Source organism: Rhinatrema bivittatum, chromosome 3, assembly GCF_901001135.1.
Source record: "Rhinatrema bivittatum chromosome 3, aRhiBiv1.1, whole genome shotgun sequence".
In the NCBI taxonomy this organism is placed as follows: Eukaryota; Metazoa; Chordata; class Amphibia; order Gymnophiona; family Rhinatrematidae; genus Rhinatrema; species Rhinatrema bivittatum.
Window position 1 is genome coordinate 441,418,473 of NC_042617.1, and position 10,260 is coordinate 441,428,732.

General features: G+C 48.7%; 1 protein-coding gene across 1 annotated transcript in view; it reads right to left on the reverse strand.

Moving 5' to 3' along the window:
- The window catches only part of CMPK2 (cytidine/uridine monophosphate kinase 2), a 48,535-nt gene extending 38,525 nt beyond the window's left edge, over positions 1-10,010 (reverse strand). Inside the window, exons 1-2 of the mRNA XM_029595817.1 lie at positions 9,195-10,010; positions 7,395-7,509 (exon numbers count right to left, since the gene is read on the reverse strand). Of these exons, the coding sequence (XP_029451677.1) occupies positions 7,395-7,509; positions 9,195-9,833 (754 nt within the window). The 5' untranslated portion in view covers positions 9,834-10,010. The remainder of the gene's footprint in view (positions 1-7,394; positions 7,510-9,194) is intronic.
- Positions 10,011-10,260: the final 250 nt, after the last annotated feature.

Sequence of the window (10,260 nt, forward strand, 5' to 3'; positions counted from 1 at the left end):
ATTGCATTCTTCAGCCATCTCAATTGCTAGAGCATCTTGGTGTTTAGTTCAACATGAAGCAGGGTAGGATGTTCCTGCCAGAGGGTTGTATTCAGAAGTGTTGCAGAGGTGGACCCAAGGCCCGAGTTGGAGTTGACGCTATCCATAGGGAAATCCCCACGGGTCCCCACCATCGGGAGTCGGAGCGGACCGGGAAGCGGAGGCCGACTGGAGCTTCACCAATACCAGCCCTCATTCCCCGCAGGTTGAGCTCTTGAGTACCGGGGCCAGCTGGTCTTAGGCAGGCCTCCGCGTGGTTGATCCTGATAAAGATGTTCAGAATAGCGAGCCAGGAAGCAGTTGAGATGCAGGGTCTGAAGGAGCTGGGTTCAAGACGAGGCCCGGACAGGCTGAGGCAGGCTAGAGAACAGGAACAAGTTACGCCCAGGCTTGTAAATAGGCAGAAACCTAAAAGTGGCCAAGTCCACGTGATCTGATGGAGACAGAGTCAGGTCCAAGCTGGAGTCAGGACAGGCAGCTGGAGACAAAGTTGAGTACAGGCTGAAGTTAGGGCAGGCAGCTGGAGACAAGGTCAAAGTACGAGTACAGGTCAGAGCCAGGAATCTGTCTAAAAGCATAGTCTGGAGTAGCAAGGGTCAAAGCCAGGAATCCGTCCAAAAGCGTAGTCAGAAGAAGCTAGGGTTGAAGCAAGGAATCCATCCAAAAGCGTAGTCAGGAGAAGCAAGTGTCAGAGCCAGGAATCCATTCAAGGTAATTAGGAACAGGTAACAGATACTGGAACTCAGAAACTGGAAACAGGAATGCAGGACTGGAACAAGCGAGCACAGGAGCAGGAACAGGAACGAAGGAGTAGCAGCTAAACACATGACAAACATGGAGACCTGTTGCCAAGGTGAAGACCAAGTGGCAGGGCCTGCCTTAAATAGTAGGGCCGCGGAAAGGTTTCCCGCCATGGCCTCTTTAAAGTCAAGAGAGGCACACGCATAACTAAGGCAAATGGCTGGGATTACAAAGTTGCGGCATCTCCCCTACGCACACATGGGGAGACCCGACTGGGACCAGAGGAGGCCGCAGAGCAGCCGGAAGAACCTGGGGACATGGTAGGAGCGCGGGCGTGTAGACAGCTGCCTACCACTGCTAGAGAGAAAGGGCCAGGTCCGGGACCCAGACGCCGGGGTGAGTAGGCCACGGCCAGGACATGCAACAAGAAGCTGATGGTGCACGTGCAACTATTGATGAACACAATATGCCCAATAGTATGGTCCTTTCTACAGGTGCTTGAATTGATGGCGGTGACCCTGGAAGTGGTGCTGTGGGCGAGGGCGCATATGCGTCCTCTTCAGCGCACCCTGCTATCTCGTTGGAGCCCACAGTCTCAGGACTATTTAATTCAGCTTCATCTGCCAATGGAAGTCTGCACTCATCTGCGATGGTGGTTAAAGGTGGATCATCTGAGAAATTGGGTTTCCCTAAGCTCACTGGACTGACTGGTTTTTCACGACAGATGCGAGCCTCCAGGGTTGGGGACTCACTGTCAGAACTAATGTAGCAAGGACGCTGAAAGTCCAGAAAAGTCTCTCTGGAGTATGAATTGGCTGAAAGCCCGTGTGGTTTGGTTGGCATGCTTGAAGTTCGGCGACCGATTATAGGGTTGAGTGGTCTGAATAATGTCAGACAATGCAACGACAGTGGCTTACATCAATTGGCAGGGAGGAACCAAGAGCCAGTAAGCATTGCAGGAAATAGCCTATCTTATAGAATGGGCAGAAGGGCATCTTCAGGAGATCTCAGTCTCACACATTGCAGGAAAAGACAATGTAAGAGCAGACTTTCTCAGCAGACAGAGTTTAGATCTAGGAGAATAGGAATTGTCAAACGAAGAATTTCAGCTGATAGTGGATCGCTGAGGCTTCTGTTTCTGGACCTACTAGTGACTTCTCGCACTGCAAAAGTTCCTTGTTTCTTCAGTTGCAGGAGAGACCCAAAGTCCTTGGGAATCAATGTCCTTGTGCAGGAGAGGCCAGAGGGTAAGCTGCTCTATGCCATTTCCCATGGCCCATGTTGGGCAGAGTGATCCGGAAGATAGAGTCACAGGGGGATTGTGCATCTGGTGGCATCAGATTGGCCCAGAAGACCACGGCATACAGATATGAAAAGGTTCCTGGTAGACTCTCCCTTCTGGCTTCTGGCGTACAGGGATCTGCTGCAGCAGGGGCCGGCTTTTATCAAAGATCTTATTCAATTTTGTCTCACAGCATGGCCCTTGAGAGGGCTTGTCTGCTGAAGCATGGATATTCTACTGGGTGATTGCCACCTTGCTGCGAGCAAGAAAGTTTTCCACTTCCTTAGCTTACATGCAGGTTTGGCAAGTGTTTGAGGCTTGGTATGAAGATCGAGGGATTCTTCCTCGTTTGGTTAAGATCCCACTCATTTTGGAATTTTTGCAGGATGGATTGAGTAAAGGGCTGGGAATAATTCCTTAAAGGTACAGGTAGTGGCTCTTGCCTGTTTCAGGGGTCAGGTAAATGGTGGACCCTTGTCGGCTCATCCAGATGTGGCCCGTTTCTTCAAAGGAGTGAAACATTTTTGTCCTCCCTTAATCTGGTTTTGGATTTTTTGGCGGATCCCACTTTTCAACCAATGCATAACTTTTCCTTGCAGTACTGACCTTGAAAACTCCGTTTCTTGTGACAATTTGTTTTGCGCATAGAACATCCGAGCTACAAGCCTTGTCTTGCCAGGAGCTGTTCCTTCGAGTGAATATAGGGACAATACAGCCAAGTACTGTTCCTTCCTTTTTGCCAAAAGTGGTTTCAGATTTTCACTTGAATCACTCCATTCAGGGCTCATTTCCCTAGGGCTCAGGTAGTATCTTGGGCGGAGGTTAGATTGTCGTCTCCCGCTATCATTTGCCGAGCTGCTTTGTGGTCCTCCTTGCACGTCTTTTCCAGGTATTATCTAATGGATGTGCAAGTCCGGGAGGATGCAGCCTTTGCATGTGTGGTTTTAAATGGACTGCAGGCAGCCTCCCACCAGGTTTGGAAGTTGCTTTGGTACATCTCACTTGTTATGGATCCACCTATCTAAACGCTAAGAAATAAAAAATTACTACCTACTTGATAATTTCCTTTTCTTTAGTATATGTGACTGCATGTACCAGGGGTTACTGGTAAGTGTTAATCCAGTCCCTGGACTAGTGTTAATAAATTCTTTGTCTGAGGTCAGTATTTACCTGTTGCTGAGTGCCAGAATGGTTATCTGTTATTCATCGAGTTTTTGCTAGTTTGTCCACAGTTAGCTTTTGCAGAGAATACTGGCGGGCTGATGTCACTGCAGGAGTATATATACTGTATTGTCAGTTTTGCTCCGTCTCTATCTGCTGTTAGAAGTGCATAATTCACTTGGTCTGGATCCACCTGTCTATACTAAAGAAAAGGAAATTATCAGGTAAGTTGTAATGTCTCAGTTCACTTTTACCTGTTCCATGCCACTCATTTTATAGACCTCTATCATGTCTCCTCTCAGACACCTCTTCTCCAAACTGAAGAGCCCTAACCTATTTAGCTTTTCCTCACAGGGGAATCGTTCCATCCCCTTTACTATTTTGGTTACCCTTCCCTTCTCTGTACCTTTTCTAATTCTGCTATGTCTTTTTTGAGATGAGATGTCCAGAACTGAACATGATATTCAAGATAAGGTCACACCATTGTAGGGAGATAGCCCATCTTTTACCACTGAAAGCACCAAATATGAATCATAATAACCAAAGAAGTATGCAGACAAGGCCCCAAGAACACTGTCTCAGTGGAAAACAAAAGACCTTGCCCTGATGAGAACTTACCGAAGGATACTTTATCTAGATTTGACTGTTCACAAGAACCTGTGTAAATAGGACTAAGGCAGAAGGACAGTACAACAGCTAAGCCCTAAGCAGAAGTCATGGATCAGCCAACAGAGTCCAGAGATCAGAAAGATCTCCTCCCTTGGAAGAAGGGGGGGGGGGCAGTCTGAGACAGGGAACAACACTGACTCTGGCATAACAGCCATAACTAACAACCACACCACACTCCTCCCCATCAACTCCACACCTAACTTCATTGGGACCCAACTTACACACGTTGCAAAAAACCTTGGAGTAACAATTGACAACGAACTAAATCTCAAGCACTACATCTCCACAGTGATCAAGGATGGATTATTTAAACTTCAAACCCTGAAAAAGCTCAAACCCCTCCTTCACACCCAAGACTACCGAACCGTCCTCCAAACAATACTCTTTTCCAGGCTCGACTACTGCAACACACTCCTCCTTGGCCTTCCCGCCTCCACCCTCAGACCATTGCAGGTACTACAAAACGCCACCGCCAAATCCATCACAAACATCAAAAAATGCGACCACATCACCCCCACCCTCAAAAACCTGCACTGGCTACCCATCAGCCACAGAATCCAATACAAAACTATAACCCTCATACATAAAAAAATTGATCAACAATAAGATGGTCTGGTTAAACTCAACCCTACTCCCATAAACCCCATACAGAAACCTCAGATCCACTGACTCAGGGCTCCTCACCGTCCCCACCTCCAATGCAGCACACCTTTCCTCTACCCGAAAATGTGACATATCAGTAGCCGGCCCCACAGTATGGAACTCCCTCCCACCCCATCTCAGAATGGAACCCTCGACTCAAACCTTTAAGAAACACCTCAAAACATGGCTATTCCTGAAAGCCTTCCCACCAGAAATTTAGCTCTCCTCGCCCAAGCCCCCTCCCACTGCATGTAAGTACCGTAAATCCTTTCCCCTTCATGACTGCACCCGTGTTGAATGTTCCACCTAAACCTTGAATTCATCATGCAAGCTACTTCTCTCTCCCCTGGCACAAGTGTATCAGCCAGCTCCCTGTTAATCTTCCCACCCTCTCCAATACCCTTTACCCCATAAAACCACATCATATCATAAAATGCTAACCACCCAAAGTCACTCTATTACCATCTTGCAAGCCACCCTTCTCCCCTGACACACCTGTAATATTCAGTCCCCAACCATCTGTCCTAGATGTTCCCAATTGTAAATAGTCACTGCAAATAGTTGAATGTTTCCCAAATGTTTCCAAATCACATTTCAAAATGTTAACACTTCAAAGTTACTCTGTAATTTAACATTTCCAAGTTATTCTGTAAGTTAACCTTTCTAAGTTATTCTGTAATTTCTAAGTTATTCTATAAATTACACTGTAAAAATAAGCAGCCTATGCCTTATTTACTGTTCAGTTACATGTGAACCGATGTGATATCTTGATCGAATGTCAGTATACAAAAACAAATAAATAAATAACAGCTTGGCATACAGACCTGCAATGTGGCAGGCCCTCACCCAAGGAAATGGGGAGGGGAAAAAAAGTGGCAAAAGACCCTCCACCCACCACGTGATTATGCATGAGTTTATGCATATTTATCAGCTGGAAAGTATAAGACAGGGGGCAAATAAGGAGGAAAAAAGGAGGAAAAAAGGACCCTGGGAGTGAGACTCTGAAATGGGAGCGAGACCCTGAAAGAGCAAACCCTGACAGCGACCCTGAAAGAAAAGCAACCAGAAGAGTGAAAGACCAGCACCCCCTGCTATGAAGGAGGGAGAAGACTAGGTGTGGCCATGAGACCGGGGCAGGAGATCAGAGAGAGGAGACGCCCTGCTCAGGTGCGGAGAGTGAAATGGAGTCTGAGATGGTGAGGGGCAAGAGCAAACCCCAAACAGCCTGGTAAATACCAGAGGCAGAAGCCAGTCTCCTTCCTGAATCACCACCAGCTCTGCCAGTACCAAACCCAGGAAGCAAGTCCTTCCCTGCACACATTCTTCAGACCTCCAGCCGCGTCTGCTTCAGAGGTGAACAGAGGGGTATCGCCTGAAGTTAGGATGAGGGGTAAGTAACTTAGCCGTATTAACATATTAAGCAGGCTAAGGTTTATGGCATGTTTGTTACCACCCATGGTACAGAACTTTCTTTAGGGAAAACTGGTGCTTCGGGGTCAAGATGTTATAGACAGGAATCGTTATTTTCTAATTGCCTGATACATTAAATTAAAACAAATGCTATATCCTACCAAATCTGACAAATAAATGTCTTTTTCTGAGAAGAGCATGTTGTCTTTTTCCTGACTTAGGATCGTGAAGTAAGGTGGGAGGGCAATTGATAGTGTTCCTGCACCCCTAAACTTGCTTCCACCATGGAGTGATAAAGAGGCATTAAAATAATCTCTGTTTATTCCTCATTCCTTTCCTAATAATTCCTAATATTCTATTTGCTTTCTTGGCTGCCACCGCAGAATAAGCAGAGGATTTCAACTTACAGCATTATTAACGATGACACCTAGATCCTTTTCCTGGGTGGTACCTCCCAAAGTGAATCTTACAATATGTAGCTATAATTTGGATTGCTCTTCCCTACATGCATCACTGCACTTGTCCACATTAAATATCTTCTGCTATTTGGATTCCCAGTCTCTCAGTCTTGCAATGTCCTCTTGCAATTTTTACACAATCCTCTTGTGATTTAACAACTTTGAAAAATTTTGTATCGTCAGCAAATCTGATCACCTCACTAATCGTTCCTATATCTAGGTCATTTATAAATATGTTAAAAAGCAGAGGTCCCAGTACAGATCCCTGGAGCACTCTACTATTCACCCTTCTCCATTGAGAAAATTGACCATTTAGCCCTACTCTCCGTTTTCAATCTTTTAACCAGTTCTCAATTCACAACAGAACATTGCCTCTTATCCCATGAATTTTTAATACCCTCAAGAGACTCTCACAAGGTATTGCTTTGAGCCTTGGCCTGTGCCCTAAGAGGGGCCGCGGCCTCAGGTCAAGGCATAGGCCTGATACATTAATTTAAAACAAATGCAATGAATAAGATTTGTTTCATTCAGGAGGCCCCTGATTCATTTCGGGGGCCCCCCCCAAAAAAAAAACACAAACTATCCTTATTTGTTATGTTTTGCACATTTGTTTTAAAATCCTCTTACTGCAGTGCATCTCAAGTCAAAAGGAGCAATGAGAAGCACAGCGCCACAGCAAAAGAGTGGCATCACTCTGATGGAAGAGCACACCTTTCTACGCCAGAGGAAGAACTGCAGGAGGACATAAAGTGCATGAAGAGAAAAGAGACAAAGAGAAGGAGTGAGAGAATTATGTATATTTAAGAAATTGCAATTATGTACAGGAATACAGCACACATCGCCTAGATAAATTTGTACTGAGTGTAATAGGATCAACTGCAAGATCCCAATATTCTGCCATACAGTTGAATCAAACTGTATAATGACAAATCCAGCAAAAAGCTGGAAATCATTATAACAGGTGAACAATTGTGCCATTAAAATACACCTACCTGTGGCATCTAGACCCTCAACAACTATGACTGGAAAGTTTCCTTTCTGGGGATATTTTGGACACTTTTCCCATACTTCAAGCACTTCTTTGACTTCAGGAATAAATGGTATACACTGTAAAAACAGCATCTATCAATCAACACTTAACACATTATGCAAATCTTATGTAAAGTAGCCTAAATACAAATACTTTGTGATCAAAATTGATAGAATATCTCCCATATTATTGGTGTTTGCTTTATTGTATGTTCGCAAACCATGCTTAAAAGCAATGAGTACTTTATCCTTTGTAAGTAACATCAACCAATTTATCTTAAGGTTGATATTATTCCAGGAAGTTATAGACTGAGACTAACAGACAGGAAAGAATCTCTTCAGGCAATGTCAACTTGTTAACATTTTCATTTATCTTTCACTTCACTCTATTCCTCCTAATATAAAATATATAGATACAAAGGTGATATATGCAGCATAGACAGATACATGTACATCTATACATATTACAAGTATATCTATATAGATTTATATCTATAGATTTGGATTAGAGATGTGCTGCAATTTGTTTTGTTTCATTCAGTGTGCATTAAATGGTTTATCATGTGCTAAAACTATTTTAGTTTGTCTTGTAATATGTCATTTCTCACTAAAATGGTTTTAATGTGCATTAAAAAGAAACTGAGCAGTGCGTTTTAAAATAAAATGGCATAAAAGGAAAAAAAACTTAGAAGAATTTATAAAACATAAATGACATGAAAATGTGTTATAGGATATACCTATATGTATATATTTCTAGTCTACCAGTCCATTGCCACTGAGGCCGTGCCTCACCCTATTCCGAACTGAATTGTGCCCTGTAGAAGAATGGAAGTGTGGCCGCCCGCACCCTCTGCGCCTCCTCCTTACCTCCTGCAGCACTCGCTGCGCCTCCTCCTTACCTCCTGCAGCACTCGCAGCGCCCCCTCCTTACCACCTGCAGCACTCGCTGTGCCCCCTCCTTACCTCCTGCAGCTCTCGCAGCGCCCCCTCCTTACCACCTGCAGCACTCGCTGCGCCCCCTCCTTACCTCCTGCAGCACTCGCAGCGCCCCCTCCTTACCACCTGCAGCACTCGCTGCGCCTCCTCCTTACCTCCTGCAGCACTCGCAGCGCCCCCTCCTTACCACCTGCAGCACTCGCTGCGCCTCCTCCTTACCTCCTGCAGCACTCGCTGCCCCTCCTCCTTACCACCTGCAGCACTCGCTGCGCCTCCTCCTTACCTCCTGCAGCACTCGCTGCCCCTCCTCCTTACCACCTGCAGCACTCGCTGCGCCCCCTCCTTACCTCCTGCAGCTCTCGCAGCGCCCCCTCCTTACCACCTGCAGCACTCGCTGCGCCCCCTCCTTACCTCCTGCAGCACTCGCAGCGCCCCCTCCTTACCACCTGCAGCACTCGCTGCCACTCCTCCTTACCTCCTGCAGCACTCGCGGCACCCCCTCCTTACCACCTGCAGCACTTGCTGCGCCTCCTCCTTACCTCCTGCAGCACTCGCTGCCCCTCCTCCTTACCACCTGCAGCACTCGCTGCGCCTCCTCCTTACCTCCTGCAGCACTCGCAGCGCCCCCTCCTTACCACCTGCAGCACTCGCTGCGCCCCCTCCTTACCTCCTGCAGCACTCGCAGCGCCCCCTCCTTACCACCTGCAGCACTCGCTGCGCCTCCTCCTTACCTCCTGCAGCACTCGCTGCGCCCCCTCCTTACCACCTGCAGCACTCGCTGCGCCTCCTCCTTACCTCCTGCAGCACTCGCTGCGCCCCCTCCTTACCTCCTGCAGCACTCGCTGCGCCTCCTGCCAGCAGCCGAAGAGCGCCGCCCGCCTGAGCGAGGGCACCGCGGGGTGAACCTCGGGCCCCGGCGCCGCCGCCTCCACCACCCGCCGGGCTCTGCCCGGCTCCCAGGGGCACTGCCACACCCTTCCGCGGCTGTCCAGCTCGTAGGCGCAGACCCGAAGGCGCGGGAGGTGCGGGGCGAGCAGCCGCGGCAGCCCGCGCTGGCCGGCGGCGGGGGCGCCGCGCGGCTCCAGCAGCAGGAAACCTCTCCGCAGCGAGCCCGCCAAGTCCGCGGGCCGGAAGGCGAGCAGATCCAGCACCCGGCGGCTGCCCCCGCCGTCTCCCGCCAGCGCCCGCCTCAGCTCTGCGTGCAGCCGAGCGGCCGGCACCCGCTGCTCGCCCGGAGCGCACACGGCGAGGGAGAGAGCGCGGCCGCCCCCCGCCAGCAGCGGCTGCAGAAGCGGCGGGGGCCGGGGGCAGGGGCCGGCGGGGGGATCGCCCCCGCCGGTAAGGGAGAAGTAAAGCAAATCCCCGCCGCCGGCATCCACCGCCAGCATGGACCGCGAAGGGCCCGGAGCGGGCAGGCGGCTGCAGGAGGCGGCCATCCGCACCCAGGCTCCCGGCCCGATCTGCATCGGCACCCGGCGGAGAGCAATGGGAGGGCTACGGGCGGGTGCCGCCGCCGCTCCAGAACCGAAACCGATACTCTGACAGCCGAGGGACAACAGAATCGAAAGGGAAAAGGCAAAAGAGGGGGCCCGGGCTGCTGAACTTGGAGAAAACGAAACTGATCTTGGGGATTTCTTTTTCCTCACCCCTCCCTAACAACTTTCGGCTCATCAAACATCTATAGTGTTAAGAGGCAAAAAGTGGATCATAGCTGAAGTCCCATCTCTTGGAAACAAGAGACAGAGGTACACTCTCTCGGTTGTGTGTTGCGACCAGTGGCGTAGCCAGAATTTATTTTTTGGGTGGGCACAAGGTTAACATAGGTGGGCACAAGGCATGCAGGTCTACTAGTTGTTTTCTTACTGATAAATAATGCCATATACTGCACCCTAA